The 20436-nt window shown below is 37.7% G+C and overlaps 1 protein-coding gene across 2 annotated transcripts in view; it reads right to left on the minus strand.

Moving 5' to 3' along the window:
• Nucleotides 1-20436, minus strand: part of NFKB1 (nuclear factor kappa B subunit 1) — a 119189-nt gene that overhangs the window by 36371 nt on the left and 62382 nt on the right. For both annotated transcript variants that reach the window (XM_072755556.1, XM_072755557.1), the window contains exons 6-9: nt 15666-15814; nt 4135-4298; nt 2115-2273; nt 543-647 (exon numbers count right to left, since the gene is read on the minus strand). In XM_072755556.1, coding sequence (XP_072611657.1) covers nt 543-647; nt 2115-2273; nt 4135-4298; nt 15666-15814 — 577 coding nt within the window. The remainder of the gene's footprint in view (nt 1-542; nt 648-2114; nt 2274-4134; nt 4299-15665; nt 15815-20436) is intronic.

Below are 20436 nucleotides of genomic sequence, written 5' to 3' on the forward strand. Positions count from 1 at the left end.
TTGCTAATGAAAGGTAAATGCCAAGAACCTCTTCTGAAAGTGAAAATTATGAGAAATATGCTCTGAGAATTTCCCTATAGTCCTTATTCTCTTTTTCTTAATTGACATCAGAGTGTCACATGAAAGTTTTGGAGAAGCCCTCTCAGTGTTGCAATGAAGCCTTATAAGATAAATTAAATTAACAATTTTATACTATATAAAATATTATTTATTCTGTGTGGCATGTGTGTGAAACATGGGCTATTACTCATTTATTTTAGTTTAAGTTCAGATACCAAAGTTTAAAGTACAGAAATATTAAAATGTCACTGATTACAATGATCACTATTTTTTTTTTATTTCTCTTTACTTCTATTGAAGGTTTTAAAATTAATTAGTCAGCTTAAAAAAACCCACAGACACACTTGGAAGAGGTGAAATGTGTATATTTTCTAAAAGAGTTCCATGTAGAAAAGGGATATTACTGAATCTACTGCCAAAAAGTGACTTACAGACACACTCAGAATTACATTCCACATCTTGAGATGGGAGCATATATTTACCTTTCTGAACCTTGTCACAGAGAAGATAAATTTCTTCCCCTCCTGTTACGCATCCAGCTGTCCTGTCCATTCTTACAATTTTCAAGTTGGACGCATTGGGGGCTTCTGATCAGAGGAGAAAAACAACAACATCACAATTTATTCTCAGCTTCATAAGTCAATCTCTTATGGGAAACCCGGCCCTTAGCACACATTAACCAAAACAAAGTTCAAATAGTTTATCGTGGTAAGCATTGAGCAATGTATAAAACTGTCAAATCAATATGTTCTATGTGTAAAAGGAATATGATACTGTTATGTTAATTATACTTTAATTAAAGAAATAAACTGATGTCTTCACTTACATTGCTTTAACAAGGATACAAATAAAAAAGCTTCTGGAAGTCCTCAGAAGTCCTCACTTCTTGAACATGGATCATTACTACCCAAACAGACTAGGCAGAAAGGAACAGTATTTGTGTCTCCCACTAAGACAGTAAGAAAGATTCATACAGAAAGAGAAAGAACTTTTCTGATGTTTCAGGAAGTACCAAGCCAATGGATTTGTGGAATTTCATGTAGGTCAAGACCTTCAATTATTTCCATGTTACCGATAGGCTGTTTACAAGAGTCTTCAAAATTTAGAAAAAATACAATTTTCTTAAGCTACTCATACATTCTTATTTTACAGAAAAGAAAAAGGGAGAGGTTATAGTTCTTTTCCCCAGACTAAATTAGAATTCTGTGTGGTTGGGGCAAAAGTTTCTTGTGGTAATAGTATAAAGCTTCCTTTTTTTTTTTTTTCCTCCCACAGCTGCATTTTAAGGTGATCTTTAGTATACAAGTCTACATCATTTTATAACTCTTTCACTTCCCTTCAGACTTGTTTAAATTAAAGAAATTGGCCAGTTGTTGTACTTGGGGCATGGAGTTTTCTACTTAGACCAAACTCTATAAACTTTCAGTGAGCCTAAGTACCACACTTGCAGGCTTCTTTGATTTGTTTAATAAATCCCATGCATACCAAACAAGAAATGTGCATGGTAAAGGCTGAAGACCATGGTAAAACTCTTAAAAAGTTCTAGGAACTACAGACTGAAATAGAATTTTGAAGTCACATGCTGTCCACACTACTCATTTGGTTAACATGTAGTTCTTATCTTGTTAAAAGCTAGAACATGCAAGTACGAAGATGGATGAGAATAATAGTTGTTTTTATTAACATCTCTTTAGAGCCTCAACAAAAAATATTGAGGTGTTTTTCTAGGAGCACCAATAATATATCCTCATGGCAAAAAATTCATAAATAAAAAAAGATTTGCCATCATCAAATGGCATGTGAAAGACTAGCATGAACATTTGAGGAAGGAAAACCACATTTATTGCTCACCTCATAACATTCACTTTTAATCTAGACATCAACTTTTCCAGCTAGATTTTAGTATTCCCATTTGTAGATGACAAATGTGAGGCTCCAAATGATTTAGTTACTTGCCCTGGGACTCTGAGCTAGTAAGTAACTGCCAGGGCTGGGTTGAAAGTCTGTACTTGACACTATACCAAGCTGCCTCCAGTTAGAAGTCAAGGACTCACTGCTGTCGTAGATGGCATCTGACACTACGGGTTCCAGGCGCCTTGTGAAGCTGCCGGTGCTATCTGGAAGAAAAGCTGTAAACATGAGCCGCACCACACTGAGGTCCATCTCCTTTGTCTGCTGAAGAGCTGCCTGGCGGATGATCTCCTTTTCCCGATCTGGGACCATACAGCACAGCGCATTCGTGCAGGGAAAGAGTAAAGCATGAATGTTTTAGATAAGATGTCTTTATAAAGCCCAAATAAAGAATATAAATTGAAAATAAAAACCTGTTTTTTTCTTTTGAAATTATTTGTATTGCTAATAAAATTTTAAAAACGGTTTCATGTATGTCATCCAAATTAAAGGTATCCAGAGAAGCCCTCCCTATATTTTCTGTGAATATAGTGAAATAGTGAAAACTGTCCTCCACTGGCTCTCTCCTTTCTTATCTTCTCCTGAATTCTCCTTTTTCTCCCTACAAGACATTACAGCTGAAGCCACAAAAGATGTGATGCCACAATAAGCTGATTAGGCATCAGTTGTATTGTGAAATGTGAAAATAAGTATTCCAAAAGCTCCCTAGCACAGGGACCATGCTCATTTCACCGTGCCTCGCACAGTGCCTGGCACATAGGAAGTACTCAAAAAGTGCTTCTGGAGAAACTGAGTAGCTCCATTGCATCGGACTCCTTCCTCACCTCCTGATGGAGCTTCGTGCTGATGGATCTAGCCGTATTTAACTCATAGTATCACCAAAGGTGGTGAGTACTGTAAAAGAGCTACAAGTGAAGAGAGATGGAATTACAAAGGAGGGAAGAACCCAGAGGCTTTGGAGCAGAAGAGACATATACTCTATATCTTGAAGGGCTGGTACAACTTGAACTTATGAAAGTGGTACATAAAGGCATTCCAGGAAGAGGGAACAGCAAAAACAGAAAGAATATGCCAAGGTGAGGAAGTGAGAATTCCTGGTGCTTCTTTTTTTTTTTTTTTTTTTTTTGAATTCCTGGTGCTTCTAATTCAGTTTGATGTGAAGGGGTGTAGTGGGAAAGAGCATTGGAAATGCACACAGGGCCAGGTCTTGAAAGGCCTAAAATGCCAGCTTACCGAATTTGGATTTTGTAGGCAGCAGGGAGATACTGAGCAGTGGTGTGGCAGGGGCTTTTGAAAGATTCATCTGGCCACAGGGTGTAAACTGGTTCAGAGGTGCAGATGGATAGCAGCAGAGCAAGAAAAACAGAGTGGGCAGCGGAACTTGCTAGAAAGAGGACAGAAGAGTGGAGCTACAGACTGGAGATACAGCATAAGCAAGGAGGTGGATTCAAAGTTGATGTGAAGGTTTTGAGTCTGGATGTCAGAATGTGTTTAGTGAAATAACAGTGATTGGTTTGGGGTCGCCTGAGTATCTGATGACAACAAGGTGACCAGACTAATGGACAACATGTAAAAAGCAGCAATGGCACAGGTGGGTAGGACAAGGATTGGGGCTGAAAGGAAAAATATAAATAAAAGCAGGAAAACATAAAATCTTAGCATTTTTACAAGAAAGAGAATAGTTTATGATGTGCCTGAAGAGTACGAAGAGACCAAAGAGGTTCCTTATAAGAAGGTGAACAGCAGGAGGTAAAATGGCGGGAAACTAAAACAGAGGAACTAAGTATTGAATTATGAGTTGGTTTTGACAGGCTGAAGAGGGCAGGGTACGTGCTTTAGGGAGGTAGAGGAAGACACACACAAAGGTGTGAAGATGTATCAGGTGTTCAGAGGGAGATGATGAGGAGAGGAGGTACACAGTGCAATTGGAGGTAAAGCTGGAAAAGCCCGCTGGGGCCAAATTGAGTGAAGGCTTGGTAAACTAGGCCATGGAGGCACAGATTTTATTCTAGAAAATAGCAGGATGCCATCAAAGGTTTCTGAGCAGGGAAAGTGGGGTAGAATCTTGAGGTACGGTCTGGGACATACAGAAGAGTGTGTGGTCTACACACGAGCAAAGGAGAGCCTGACCTCAGGGGACCGAAGTGGGGAGAGGAGGCTCACCTGTAAGCTGCCGGTCTCCTCCGCCTTCCGCTTGCAGATAGGCGAGATCCGGATGCACCAAAAGGCCAGGATTGTAGCCCTTCGTACATGCCTCTGTCATTCGTGCTTCCAGTGTTTCAAATACTTTTTTCTTTGTCACATGAAGTATACCCAGGTTTGCAAAGCTGGAGAAAAAGCAGTAACAGCAACAACCATCACCAAAAGTTAGGCAGTCGATAACGAAGAGTCCGGTTTTCCATTAGCACGGTGGCTTTTAAAAAATTCCACAGGCTCTTGGTTGCTGAAGTCCACACTATAATCAAACACCTTACTATTTCTGCAGTGGAACATATGAGGTAGACTCACCAAATGGAATAATAAAGACTATAAATCACTGCACATCAGGTCAGATTGGGTTTTGCCACCAAATGAGTCTGGCAAACTGAGCAAAATCTTTTGGTTTTCAGGGTTCATTACACTTTCAAATGATTAAGGGAGTGGGGTACACACACATACACACACACACACACACACACATTTTAGTAAGGAAATTTTACCCAGTCTCATTTTAAAGTATTTTCTAGGAGAGTTGTTTACATTTTTTAAAAAAATTCTGAATATGGTAGTAACTTATCTAGTTTTTTGTTTTGTTTTTTTTAAATTTATTTTTTATTTTTTTGTTTGTTTGTTTTGTTTTGTTTTAAGGAATAAGAGGAATGGGCAGCCCGGGTGGCTCAGCGGTTTAGCGCTGCCTTCAGCCCAGGGCCTGATCCTGGAGTCCTGGGATCGAGTCCCTCATTGGGCTCCCTGCATGAAGCTTGCTTCTCCCTCTGCCTGTGTCTCTGCCTCTTTCTCTCTCTCTGTCTCTCATGAATAAATAAATAAAATCTTTAAAAAAAAAAAGAGGAATGTTTAATTTGGAAGGATTTTTTTTCTTTTTTCATTTGGATCATCCTTGGGTTTCTAGATGGGATTTAAATGGAGTGCCATTTCCTCTTTGGTTATCTGTAAGGATGCAATTATTTATTACTACTAGAATGCCATCCAATTCTTACATGGATTCAGGATGGAAAACCTTTTATCTTATGAAGCCTACATACCTTTTGGGCAAAAACATGTTAATAAGCTAAATAAAGTAAGTTAAGGGATCTTAAAGAAAAAATATGAAATACTTCAGCCATTCATTTAAAAAATATGAAACACACATACATGAAACAAAAAAGTACGTTCAATAAATATAATTCAACAAATAAAAATGTCCTTTACCAAGGAGACTCGTTCATTCAACAAATATTTGTTCACCTCCATAATTTAGAAGGTAGTAAGTGTTACCAAGAAAAATAAGTTAGGGATGGAGAAAAGGAAAGGCAGTAATAGAAGATACGGTGTTTTAAAATAGGGAGAGGTCAGAAAAAGCCTCATTGAAAAGATGGCAACTGAGCAAAGACTTTTAAGAGAGTGAGGGAAAAGATGTGGATATATGAAGAACAGTATCAAGACAGAAGGAATAGCAAATGCAAAGACCCTGAGGTCAGACATGACTGGTGTTTTCAAAAGATAACAATGGCAAGGAGGCCAAAGTTGCTGGAGGAAAATCAACAAGAGGTCAGTAGTAATTGAAAAGTTCAAAGAGGTAACTGGGGGCACAGATCTTTTAAAGCCTTGTAAGCTTGTCAAAAACTTTTCTTTTGCTCTGGCTTTTACCCAGAAAGAAAGAAAGAAAAAAGATTAGTAATGGAAAGGCAGAAATAGGGGTGCCTGGATGGCTCAGATGGTTAAGTGTCTGCCTTTGGCTCAGGTTATGATCTCCAGGTCCTGGGATCTAGCCCCATGTCGGGCTCCCAACTCAGCGGGGAGTCTGGTTCTTCCTCCCCCTCTGACTCTCCCTTGCCTCTCCCCTTGCTTGTGCTCCTTCTCTCTCTCTCTCTCTCAAATGAATAAATAAAATCTTAAAAAAAGGAAAGACAGAAATATTATGACAACTGGACTAGATGAAACAAAGAATAAGATACTGCATGAATGATGAACTAGGGGAAGAAAATATAGGAGGTGAAGGCAGAATGAGATGAGCATTCATACAAAGGTCCAGGGACACAATGAGAAACGTGTCCAGACAGTGATAGAAAAAAGTAGGACATGAACTAGCATGATGTATAAATTTGTCAAATCACTATCTTGTGTACCTGAAACTAATGTAACTGTGTGTCAGCTACACTAAAATAAATAAATAAATAAATAAATAAATAAATAAATAAATAAAATGGTTAGAATAGCTGAGATACACAAAGAAGAAAATAGACCAACAGAATATAAGCTCCCAAGGTCAAAGATCTCCAATGTCTAGAACAGTGCTTGTCATATGAGTGTCTAATAAATGTCAGTTGAATTAATGAATGCATGAATACAGCACAGAAAAATATGCAACATGACATACTGATATGTATGGAAGCAGAGGCAGTTTTTCTGAAACGACACCTTCATCTTTTGGCCTTTTAGGCTGTACTCCTACACAGAACATCCACAACTACTTATATATAGGTAGCAAGAGTGACAAACACCTATGTTACACTTTACACTTTGCCATTTTGAAAGTAATTTTAATGTATATTATTTAACTAATCCCTGTGAAAAGGGCATCAGCCTTATGTGAATAATTTCTTTATTCTGGTAATAAATGAAACAATACAGAAGCCAATCTTCTGTTTCAGTTAGTGATGGGAGTAGATTGAACCTTTTACCTTAAGTAAGTAACATGAAACCCATGAAAAAATGGTCTTCCAACCCTGGAGAACAGGTAGCATAGGATCGTGATCCTTAAGAGAAACAACTAAGATGAATCCTGCAATTATGCTGGTTTAATGCCTAGAGTCTTCAGGCTGCAGCAGAGGAAGGGAGACCCTAGCTAGGACCTGGCAATCTCTCTGAGTTTTGGAGACAGAGTTAAAAATTTGAGGAGGCCAAAGAGGCTAGAATTCACAGGCAGAGAACCAGAGAAGAAAGAACCATATACAGAGACATATTCAGAGATGTACAATGGCCCTGCCTTGAGTCTTCAGTTAAGTACTGATCAGAGCATGTGTGTGAGACTGGGGAAAAAACCACCAGAATGGGGCAGGCAAAACATTTCTTGGAACACACATGGAACTGGAATAGTTTAAGAAACCTTGTAATACATGAATCATCAGGATGAATATTCAAAAAGTTATTGGCTTAGTTATAGCATCAAATTAACCCTAGACTAAAGGCTGCTCTACTTTCCCTAACAAAGCTTAGAAATAAGTCTAGAAAGGATCAAAATGTTCTTGAATTTAATTTCATCCAAATGTTCAAAAATATTTAAAGGCATACAAAAAAAAAAAAAAAAGCCAGCATGCAACTGTCCAAAATTCAAAATATCTGCCATTCAATCAAAAATTACCAGGCATGCAAAGATGTAGGAAAATGCAACTCATAATTAGGATAACAATCAATCAATAGTAACAGATCCAGAAATGAGAAAGAACACAAAATTTGTAGAACATACATTAATATAGCTACTATAGATATATTCTATATAGGTAAGAGGGTAAAAAGCTTTAATATGTTAAGGAGTACCTGCAAGATATAAAAGAGACATCACACAAACCTACAGAGATGAAAACTGAATTCACTGAAAGAAAAACACACTAGATGGAATTAAGAACTTGTTAGACACTACAGATAAGAGGATTAGTGAACTTGAGGACACGGTAATAGAACTATTCAAAACGAAACACAGGAAAAAGAACAATTTTAAAAAATAATAGATCACCAGTGAGCTATGGGACAATTTCAAACAGCCAAACACACAAGTAGTTGGTGTTTCAGAAGAAGAAGAAAAGGAGGAGTGGATGGAAAAAATATTAAAAAAAAAATAATGGCTGACAGATTTTAAAATTTAATAAAAAACTATAAACCCAGAGATCAAAAAATCATAATGAACTCCAAAACACAAAAAGTCATGAAGAAAACTACATGAAAGCCCATAATAAAACTGCTTCAGACTAGCAAAGAGAAATGAAAACTAATGAAGAGAAAATCTGGAGACCTGATAGAGAAAAAAGACACGCTATGTGAAAGGAACAAAATATCAGAATGATGGCAGAGGTCTGGAAATAAGGCAAGCCAAAAGACCCTGGGCAGCATATTTTAAGAATGTGTAAAGAACACTGTCAACATGGAATTCTATACTCCTCAAAAATATCTTTCTAAAACAGAGACAAAATAAAGAGTTTAAAGATGTATGAGAACTGAAGAATTTATCAGCAGCAGACCAGCAGTAGAAGAAAAAGGAAAGGAGGGCAGGAGAAAATGCTACCAGACAGAAATCTTGATCTATGAAACAGAATGAAGAGCACTGCAAATGATAAATATGTAGTTCAATATAAATATTTTTTTCCTTATTTACAATTTCTTTTAAAAGATAACTGAGGGATCCCCGGGTGGCGCAGCGGTTTGGCGCCCGCCTTTGGCCCAGGGCGCGATCCTGGAGACCCAGGATCGAATCCCACGTCGGGCTCCCAGTGCTTGGAGCCTGCTTCTCCCTCTGCCTATGTCTCTGCCTCTCTCTCTCTCTCTGTGACTATCATAAATTAAAATAAACAAATAAATAAAAAATTTAAAAAAAAAATAAAAGATAACTGAGCATGTAGCCACTCTGGAAAACAGTATGGAGATTCCTCAAAAAGTTAAAAATAGAGCTATCCAATGACTCAACAATTACACTACTTGGTATTTATCCAAAGGATACAAATACAGTGATTCACAGGGGCATCTGCACCCCTATGTTCATAGCAGCAATGTCCAAAAGAGTGAAAATATGGAAAGAGCCCAGATGAATGGATAAAGATGATATGGTGTGTATGTATATATATATATATACACATATACATATATATATGTATATATACATATACATACAATGGACTACTACTCAGCCATCAAAATAAATGAAATCTTGCCATTTGCAACAACAGGGATGGAACTAGAAGATATTATGCTAAGGAAAATGCGTCAGAGAAAAACAAATACCATATTATTTCACTCATATGTGGAATTTAAGAAACAAAACAGATGAACATAGGGCAAGGGAAAGAAAAAATAAGATGAAAACAGAGAGGCAGGCAAACCATAAGAGAAGCTGAACTCTAGGAAACTTTCAGAGGGTTGCTGGAGGGAAGGTGAGTGGGGGGATGGGGTAACTGGGTGATGAACATTAAGGAGGACACTCAATTTAATGAGTATTGAGTGTTATATGCAACTGATGAATCATTAAATTCTACCTATGAAACTAATTTTAAAAAGATAATTGAGCATTTAAAGCAAAAATAAAAAACCTGTATATTGTGGAATTTATCACATCTGTAGGTATAGATATAGTACACAAAGCACATAGGCTGATAGAAGAGAAATGGAAGTACTATTCATGTACTATATATAAAAAAGTATAAAGTTACTTAAAGGTAGACTATGGTAAGTTAAAGATGTGTAGCATAACAAGCTGTAAAACAACTTCTAAACACTATAAAGAGGTATAAACCAAAAAGAAGATAAAATCTTAGCAAATAATCTAAAAGAAGACAGAAAAAAGAGGAAAAGTGGAACAAAAATCAGATGTGATAAGCAGAAAACAAACAGCAAGATGGTAGATTGAAACACAGCTCAATCAATAATCAGATTAAAAACAGATTGTTTTTAATACCTCAATTATGAGGCAGAGAGTGTCAAATCGAATTAAAAAAAATAAGACCAGCTATATGCAGTGTATATTTACTCTAAATATAAAGACACAAATAGGTAAAAACTAAAAGGATGGAAAAAAAATGTTCCAAGCTAACATTAATCAAGAGAAAGCTGAGGGATGTCTGAGAGGTTCAGTTGGTTAAGCATCTGCCTGTGACTCAAGTCATGATCCCAGGGTCTTGAAATTGGGCCACATTGAATGAGCACTTCCTGCTCATTGAGTCTGCCTCTCCCTCTGCCCCTCCCCCACCCTGCTTGTGCTTTCCCTCTCTTGCATAAATAAATAAAATCTTTAAAGCAAGCTGAAATAGCTCTGTATTAGTATCAGTCAAGGTGGATTTTAGAGCAAAAAAGTATAATCAGGGATAAAAGAGGGTCATCTCATAACGATAAAGGGATCAATCCATTAAGCAGACATAAGAATTCTAAATGTTTATGTATTGAATAAAAGATCTTCACAATATAAGAAACAACATCTTATAAACTGGAAGAAGAAATAGATATATCTATAATCAGAGATTTCAACACCCCTCTCTCACTAACTGATAGAACAAGTAGGGAGAAAGTCAGTAGGGATACAGAACTCTTGAACACTACTATCAAACAACTTGACCTAATTGACATTTATAGATCTATAATGTGTTCTAATACGCGTTCTATAGCACGTGTTCACCTTGATTAGACTACTCATTCTCTATAATTGCACAATGAACATTTACCAGGCACACCATATTCTGATGTGTAAAAGAAGTCTCAATAAATTTAAGAGGATTGAAATCATACCAAGTATCCTCTTAACAGAATGGAACTTGATCAGATATGAATATACAAAAGATAACTAGGCAGGGGTATATTTAAATCAAGATGTAAAGATTAATTGTCAAAGCTTGGTAATGTGTACAGTGAGGGCTCATTGTGGTATTCTTTCTACTTTTGTGCATGTCCAACAATTTCTAGAATAAAATGTAAAAGAAAACAAGAGCAGGCATTTATTACTAAGCACATGCAACTGAAAAAACTGAAGATCATAAACATTAATACAGGGGAATGCAAGATGGTATAGCCACTTTGGAAAACAACTTGGCAGTTCCTTATAAGACAAGTGGACCCTACAATTCTACTCTTCAGAATTTACTTGAGACCAAAAGAAATGAAAACTTATGTTCACACAAAAAGTGGTTTCATCATCAAAAACAAGAAATAAACGAAACATTCTTCAACAGGTGGATTGATGAACTGTGATATATATGAGTACAACGTAGTACTACTTTGTAATGAAAAGGAGTAAACTGCTGATACACACAACTACCGGGAGGAATGGCAAATGCACTCTGCTAAGTAAACGAAGCCAGACTCAAAAAAGCTACGTGGTGTATGATTCCATTTTTATGTCATTCTGGAAAAGGCAAAACTATAGGGAGAAAAAACAGATCAAGAGTTGCCGGGGCCTGGAGTGGGAGGTAGAGTTGACTCCAAGGGGCGCATAGAATTTTTTTTTGGGGGGGTAGGGACAATGGAACTATATACTTTGACTGTGGTTCTTATTCGAGTATTTGTCAAAATTCATTGAACTGTACACTTTAAAGGGTAAATATTACCGTATTTAAATTATACTTTACTTTAGTGAAACCCGACAAAAAACTTTTAAACAGATGGCTATCACAGCTAATAATAGGACTGGGACTACAATCTTGTGTCTTACTCAGGAATGCCATATTCTATACTAATGGTTTTCAAAATGTAATTTCTAGAGCAGCAGCATCAGTGATTCCTGAGAACTTATTAAAATGCAAAATTTGAACTCCTATCCCAAATCTACTGAATCTGAGACTCTGAGAGTGGGGCTTGGTAATTTGTATTTCAGCAAATCCTCCAGGAGATTCCAATGTGCCTAAAGTTTGAGAACCACTACTCTATGCTATGCGAGACCAATGAGATCAGAATTTCTGAGAGGAGGGCCTGGCCCAGTATTTTTATGAAGTGACCAAAGGTGACTTTAATTAGCAGTCAGGTGTGAAATCCTCTACACTGTGCCAGATGTTCCATCATCATCATTATCAGTTGGGAACTACTGCTGCCCTCTGGGTAGGTTCAAACCCCCACGTCATTAGGTTGGGATTCTCAAGAGGCCCCTCCATCTGGCCTTTCTTCCTCTCAGGACTCAAACACTGATAGCTGGTACAAGATTCAAAAGTACCCCTTACTCACAATCTACACCCTAATTTGGAAGTTGGATACTTCTAATCTCAGTCCATACTTTGTTCATTTTCTCCAACCAGCATTTTTTCTGTGTATTTGGGGTTAACACTATAAGACTGCCAATAATCAATTGTTTTTGGACCTACAAAAATACCAATTTAATACAGTTTGTACTAGCTCATTGAGAGAGGTCTTGTTTCTCTTTTGTATTTATATATCCACTTCTAGTGCATACCAATTGGTAAATGCTGTAAATATGGGTTTAAAAAAATGACTTTAGATCTCTCTAAATCAGGGCTGCCAGGAAACAGAGGGTGTGGTGATTATTGGTGAGGAAGATGGCTTAAAGCAAAGTCAAGTAACATAGTTTCCATTGATTGAAATTTCAGAGAACTAAGATGTTGTTGAAGCAAACTGTCGATATTCAAGGTCAAAAATAAAATACTGAACTAAAATTATTTTTATGAGGACAGGCACTAAAAGCTAACTAAGCAAATAAATCAGAAATGAAATTTAAAACATTAAAGCTAAATTAAAAAATTTAAGGCAAAATCCCCCAAATGTAAGAATTTAAACCTACAGTTGTGACTCAAGTTATCTAAAACATGAATATTTTAAACTAGATAACAAAATATCTTTGAAAATAGAAACTAAGTTTTATTGAGAACCCCAAAGAAAAGTATTTCTTTGGCTTTGATAATTTATTTTTTAAAATTTGCCTTTATTTGTTAAATTTTAATTCCAGTATAGGTAACATACAATTTTGCATTAGTTTCAGGTGTACAATATACTGATTTAACAGTTCTACACATTACGCAGTGCTCAACAAGATAAGTTTACTCTAAACCCCTTTCTCTATTTCAGTCACACACACACCCCCCATCTCCCTTCTGGATTTGATAATTTAAAAGTTATTTATCTTCTCAGAGTTATTTAAAAAAATTTTTTTTGTATATTTTTTATTGGTGTTCAATTTGCCAACATATAGCATAACACCCAGTGTTCTTCCCGTCAAGTGCCCCCCTCGGTGCCCATCACCCAAGTCACCCCAACCTCCCACCCACCTCCCCTTCCACTACCCCTTGTTCGTTTCCCAGAGTTAGGAGTCTCTCATTTCTGTCGTCCTCACTGATATTTCCCACTCATTTTCTCAGAGTTATTTTTTATATATTATTTTTGATATGCTGGATTGGTGCCCTGTTTGTGAATATATACTCAGCCTAAGCTGTGTTACTGAAAACAGGTTATCTTGGTTCCATTTCTAGTATTGACAAGTCTAAGGAATAACTCTGGCTATCTTCCTAAATTTTTCTAGGTGCTATTCTTACCTACAAGTTAGGGCCAAATAATAGTAATCGATGACATTCCATAAATACATATGTTGCAAGTCTGCTCGTGTCATTTTATAATATTAGCTAAGTTTAGAATTTTCAAGAGGTAAAGGGCCTGGAGATTAATTACGGAGCCCAACACTCATATTTTATTAAGGAAGGAATTAAAGTGCTAAAGAAGTCATACAAATTGCCCCTAATCCAGATTACTAGCACATTCTCTCTACTAAAATGCAAGAGGTTCTGACATTGGAAACTTAAAAAAAATAAATAAATAAGAGAGACAAATCATGAAGGAAATACTGTAAGCAAAAGTTTCTCAATTAAAAATCAATTATATTGGGACTCCTGGGTGGCTCAGCAGCTGAGTGCCTGTCTTTGGCTCAGAGTGTGATCCCAGAGTTCCAGGATTGAGTCCCATATCGGGCTTCCTGCGAGGCGCTTGCTTCTCCCTCTCCCTATGTCTCTGCCTTCTCTCTGTGTCTCTCATGAATAATAAGTAAATAAAATCTTTAAAAAAAATAAAAATAAAAAAATCAATTATAAAAGGAGTACCAGTATTTCACAGAACACTCTTGAATAAGAAAGTCTACTGAGTCTGTTGTAACTCCTAAGTGGCATCCTCTTGACTAAATTCCTCAGTGAAATTGTTGTATAGGGTTACAAAAATCCCACAGTGCTATGATGAGACATTTTGATCAGTCTTAGGAGCGTAGATGCTCAAAATGTTTGTTGAATGAATGAGTTCTCCCAATAACAGAACCTCACTGCAAGAGAGTAAAGGATTTCCTTCCTTTCCTTAGAAACAGGGAACTTACTTCTATTCCCACTGTAGGTTTCAAACCAAATAACCATTAGTTCCTTCTAAAATCCTAGAAGATTACTAAGCCAAGCCACAGAAACACCAAATTATAGACAACATACTAGCAGTTTTACAATAACAAATATTATTCGTAAGGAACGTCATCTATAATTTCCTCTAAAGGATATGATTATCACACAGATTAGACAGGACCAACACTTCAAACTGACAGCAGCCTACTGGGGTAAATCCGCAGAAACACTAAGTGATCAATTAGTCTGAAACCCTGACAATTACCCTACATTTCAAAGCTCTCATAGGTCAGTCAGGAACTGTAAGAGTATTCCAAAACAGACGATGAACCAACTGTGACATACAACAGGAAACAGGCCAGTCTTTCAAGAGAATGTTGAAACAAGTTCATATAAAGCACAACTGAATTTTTCAAATCAATTTAAGCTTCTTCCTCCAGAGTCTTTTTTTTCTCACATCAAAAGAATCAGATTTTAGTGACTTAAAAGAAAGCTCTCTCTCTAGGTTTTTCACACTTGAATATTTTCACAGTCAAACAAAGAAATACCTAGGAACATGAAAGCTCAACCTCCCCAATGACAACCAACTTAAAACTTGATCGGAATTCAAAGCCTGAAATACTTACCATCCACTTAATTACAGTTGATTTAAACAATTCCTTTCTTTTGAGTGAATAGTCCAGATTAACTGGGATTTTATCACTAACTGTTTAAAACAGCATTAGGAAACCCTAGAAGATATTCTTAAAAATGAAACAATTAATTTAAAGTTTCTTACTCCTTTTAGGCTGCATTTATTTTATAATATTTCATTCATTTAAAATTGCTTGTTCTGTCTGCATTTAAGATTCTTAAATGAATATATCTGAATATGTATTTGTGTTTCAAGTCTATGAATGTCAGAACAAATTTACATTCCTTATCTGTGCACACTTTCTAAACAGCATAGATCTGAAACAATATTGATCTATTTCATGTTTAAAATGTTCATACCATAAATCTAGACTCAATAGCTCATTAAAAGAATCATCAAGAGTATAAAACCACCTATTAGGTGTTTATTTCTGCCATAGTTAGGTTTCTTCTAATTTGTCCTTATCTTTATTTCCAGAAGGAAGATACAGCTAAAAGTGGCACAAATGCTTCATCGGTTAAGTGACCATTTAATTTATCATCCAAACTGGGCCATTTCTGAGACTGAAAGGGGGTGTGTGTGTGCTATAAATAATTAGGCCAGAACCACGGTGCAAACTTAGGAAAACTTAGACATATGGATATCTTTCCCCTTGGAGTCCAAGTGAGAACTCACAGTTTTATTTCAAGGCCTCTGATAGTCTTGGGAAAGTTCTGTATGAAAAGGACATAATCAGTCAAAGTCCCATGTTGTATCTGCTCCTACCTTCCACAGTATCACATGCTCTCACTTACCCGACCACCATGTCCTTGGGTCCAGCAGTTACAGTGCAGATCCCATCCTCACAGTGTTTTCCCACCAGGCTGTGTGCATGCAGGTGGATGTTTTTCCCATTTGTGACCAACTGAACAATAACCTTTGCAGGTCCCACATAGTTGCAGATCTATACAAGAAGCACATTTAAAAAGTTAGTACATCTGACTATACTGCAACATGGAAAAATGCTTATGACAAAGCCGTAAGAGTAAAAAGTATGATACAAAATTAGGCATACCTATACATATATGATCACAGTTCCATTTAAAAAAATATATAATGAATAAATGATGGGATGGAAATAAAGTACAATGCTAATGCTGGTTGTTTGTATATGGAGGATATACTCCAGGAAGCAGGCCGCTTATAATGTTGTATATATTGTTAAAGTTGGGACAGCACATCTTGGAGGATGCTGTGTAGCCATAAGACATCCCTCTTCCTACTAGCCAAGAACCCATTTTTATCTGCATTCTTATCACAGCTTTCAATCACAAATGCTGGGTAAAAGATCCATGAGAAGGGAAGGGGGGATGGGTGGATTGATGGAAATCAAGGGAAGGAGAGGGGGAACAGAAACAATATACCCCAAGTCTCTGCCATGAGATTAGGCAGGAGACAGAATTTTGCCAGGGATCTGGCTCTGAAGGTTGGCCATGGACACTCAAGCCCATGGACTTGGCCTGTGGTGATCTGTCGGGACACTGCAGCCTTTGGCAGCACTCTCTGCTATGAGCTCTGATAACTGGGTTACATATATCCAGGTCATAGTAAGTTTTTTCAATTCAATTAAGTGCACTCCCTACACACAAATCCTTAGATCTGACATCTATTTAGCTCTTGTTTTATAAAATCGGATTTTTCTATGTAAGGTAATTTATCTTTTTAATTGTTATATCTTTAAAATGATGACAATAGCCATAAAAAGGAGTAGCACAGAGATAATGGCATTTTCAAGCAAAGACAGCTCGAACAACCTTTCTCCTCTAGTTGGTCCTCCAGCCCCCATAGTAGACCACAGAGTCCTCCCTTGAGAAAGCCCCAATACTAAAGTCATACTAATAGAATAGACCAATGACTTTATTTTTACTTTTCTGAATTCTGTAAGTCAGAATTCTATGATAAATTCAGCCAAACTATTGGAAATACATTGTATTTCCTCAAAGGGTGACCAGCCCTATCCTGGTTTGCCTAGGATGGAGGGTGGGAGGGGAGGTTTCTAGGACTTTGAGGGCCAACACTGGGAGGAGTTGGTCATCCTATATCCTTGGCTCATATTGTCTCTTTTTGAGGAAGTGACCTAAATCCAGAATCTCCCAACTATACAATCATTAGAAATATTTTAATCTGTATAAGCAGCCCATAGCTCAGAAGGAAAAGAAAGTAAATGGAAATCCCATCTAGCAATGAATCCTTGATGGAAGTCTTTCTGACATTGACTTAAGGAAGAATCTACCCTTGCCAAGAAAATTTCTTGGAAAAAGACAGATCCCCTTCAGCCAGTCTACTTCTATTAGCAATATCATCAAATAGATTCAAATGCCATCAAGATAGGGTTTTGTGAGGATTTTTTCAGTATGGATTTTTTTTCCCCAAACCAATCTCTCACTTCAAGAGTTGAGGCAAAGTGTATCAGAGCTAGGATTAGGGTTTTGAGGAGAGAAGTTTCCCACCCTGAGCAAAGGACAGAATCCTTTCTAATCAACAGTGTAGCTCCCCTGGAAACCTGGGGCCTCTTTGCCTGAACTTTGGCCCAGAACTTCTGCCAAAGTTTGCTTTCAAACCCTCTAATACCCATTCTCAAGGAGAAGGCCCTTCCCAAGAAGTGGCCTCCTGTCCTTGCAGATGTGTCTTTCATCACAAAGAACCTTTAGGATTAAATTCAGTTCTGACCACCAACTCAAAGCACAAATAATTTCTAAAACAGGTATAGCACTTAAAGAAAGCCTTCTGGGTGTAAAAACAATTATGAATTTAGTGCTTTCCCTTTTAAAACAGGCAGAAGAAAGCCTCTGCCCCTCAGGGAAGGACAAGGAATGAAAAGTTCTGGGTTTGCTCCAAAATTGGCTGCTGTGCCTGCATAGTCCCTGCAGAGCCAATGCCAGTTCTGGGCCTTGGTGTCAACATGTGAAATCGGCCTTTGTTAGGCTGACATATTCTACAGGGATTTCTTTAGCAGTAAATGTACAGTGAAAAGCACTAAATAGACCATGTAATTTCACTTGTAAGTGCTCAGAGCACAGGAATGCAACAGTGTAAGGCATGATGAAATGCTTCACTTGGGTGAAATCAGGTAGGATTTCTACTTAAGCAGAACACCCGAAGGAATCTAGTGATGAGAGCCCAATCCCTTTGGATATCAGGACCCTTCAAATGTCACCACTATGATGGAAACCGTCACTAGTACTGAAGGAAGGAGTGGGAGGTGTCCTCAAAAAAAGTACTCACATCTTTTTCTTGCTATTACTTCATGACCGAAGGGTGGCAAGAATGAGGAACTGAGTAGTCTCTGAGGTAAAAGGACCTGAAAAATTTGCCAGTGACTAATGCGCAGTGTGATCCATTTAAAAGACTTCAGGTCAGCATGGCATCATCTGGTTTTTACATCAACCACAGGGCAACGACAGGGAGGCCCCTGGGTTTTGTGGACTTTCCAAAATACTGACTTGAAAGAAGAAAGCTGAAGTGTGGGGACAGAAAAAAAATGATACTATTTTCAGGTTGTATGGCAAATGAAGACAATGGAATTCTAACTCAGAGGAGGGCATACTTCAGAGAATGCTGCCATGACTTGAGAGCTACTAGCAATTGATTCAGAAATTCATCTGTTCCTCAGAGAACTGGGGCCTTCCTTTTTATTCAGCCTCCCTTTTACTTCTTTGAATAGTGGTTCCCTTGAAAATTCGGTTTCCAGAAAGCAATGTATCTGCCAGGAAGGCTGGGTTATTCTTGAAAGAGTCTGCACAGAGCCCACTCATAAATGCTGAGGGCTTAGACACCAGTGTCAGCCAGGGAGACAACGGTGAAAACGTGAATAGTCAGCTACCAAGGGACACTGTACAAACATGTACTCCAGGGGCCGACTAGCTAGGTTTAAGGGCAGTTCCACCATTTACTAGCTGTATGACCTTGGGCATTGTTCAGTTCCTCATCTGTAAAACAGGGATCAAAACGGGGCCTTGCAGGTTTGTTAAGAGGGTTAAATAGGTTAAAGTTTGCAGAACACTACCCAGTAAATTAGAGCAATATACAGTGTTAACGATTATCTTATTGATCACTGTAATGCACTCCCCTATTTAGAGATATTTAAATGATACAACTGGCCTGAGATGACTTTTTAAAAATCCTGTCTAAAGGCAGGAGCTGGAAAAAAAATGACCAATTCTAAGCACTTTTATTCCTAGGGTTAAGTTTGTTTTTTATTTTTTTCCCCCAGAGTGCCACATTTTACTGGTCTTTCTTAATTTTCTAGTAATAATTGTGTTACTATTATAGTAACAGCTATCATTCTTGGAGGTGCTTGGGATTTATCAGCTTCCTTGATGAAATTGAACCTTTCTTCCAGGAGCTTTATGATGCAATAGTACTGACGATCACAGGCTAGATCTGCTTTCTGAGTAAAAAACAGAAGCCTCGTGTCGCAGATAATACTGAACTTAGTCAAATCACCTCCTTTTATTCAAAGTTACTCTGTCAGGCTCTAGTAAAGTTCATACTGGTTCTTAAAAGGTGACTAAGAGAAGGAGTCTAAAATTTTCTGGCAATCAGAATTTGAAATGTCCTGTTTACTGAGGAAATTTGACCAAATCACTTTGGCAGAAGAGGGAACATGAACGTATGACATGACACACGAAGTAGTTCTTTTCTGTTTATTTTTTCTCAAGAAGTGATAACCGTGAAGAGGAGGGGAAAAAATCCATAATTTTCAAACAAATCTTTCCTACCTTTACCTGTGTACCTAACTTTGCCCCTCTACCACTAAAGCAGCAGAGCAATCTGAGTCGATCCAAGAACTCTGAAGTCAAGCTGCCAGGCTCAAACCCCTCTGTTGCCACTTATTATAGCTGGGTCAATAGGGAAAGATGGTTAACATCTCTGGACACCAATTTCTCCATCTTTAAAATGAAATGAAGTGTACTTAATTTCACAAATTGGTTTTAAGGATTAAATGAGTAAATACAGTGCTTGCATCTAATGGGATTAGCAATCTCAACTATAAACCCTTTCTCCTATCCAGACTATTACTTCCCTGAAAACTAAAACATATCCATCTACTCAGGGAGTAGATCTTAGGCTCCTTCTATGTTTCATGCACTGCAGTAGGTCGGGGAGTGAAGGGATACAATGTGAGTGCAAAACAGACATAACCTCTGTTCTGATGGGAATTAGAGAGTGGAGCTGAGAGCACTCTAAGAAAGAAACTCACAAATGAATGTAAATGCCTAACTGTGAAGCCCTTACAAAAGACATTCGAAATAGGGATCTGACTGTGTCAGGAAATGGAGAAAGGTTCCTGAGAGCAATGAAAGCTGAGCTCCGAACAGAGGGTAGGAGTGTAACAAGGGAAGGGGTAGGTAGGAGACAGGAGGTTGAGAAGAGTATTCCCAGCAGGGAGTACAGCATGTACAATGGCTCTGTGGTGAGGGTCCTCCTCATTGTCTTCCCAGCCATACTCATCACCGCTTCTCAGTGTTTCCTGCAAGTGGTTCCAATCACCCCAGGGGGGTCCCTCCTATCTCTTCCCTATCT

Source organism: Vulpes vulpes, chromosome 4, assembly GCF_048418805.1.
Source record: "Vulpes vulpes isolate BD-2025 chromosome 4, VulVul3, whole genome shotgun sequence".
Classification (NCBI taxonomy): domain Eukaryota; kingdom Metazoa; phylum Chordata; class Mammalia; order Carnivora; family Canidae; genus Vulpes; species Vulpes vulpes.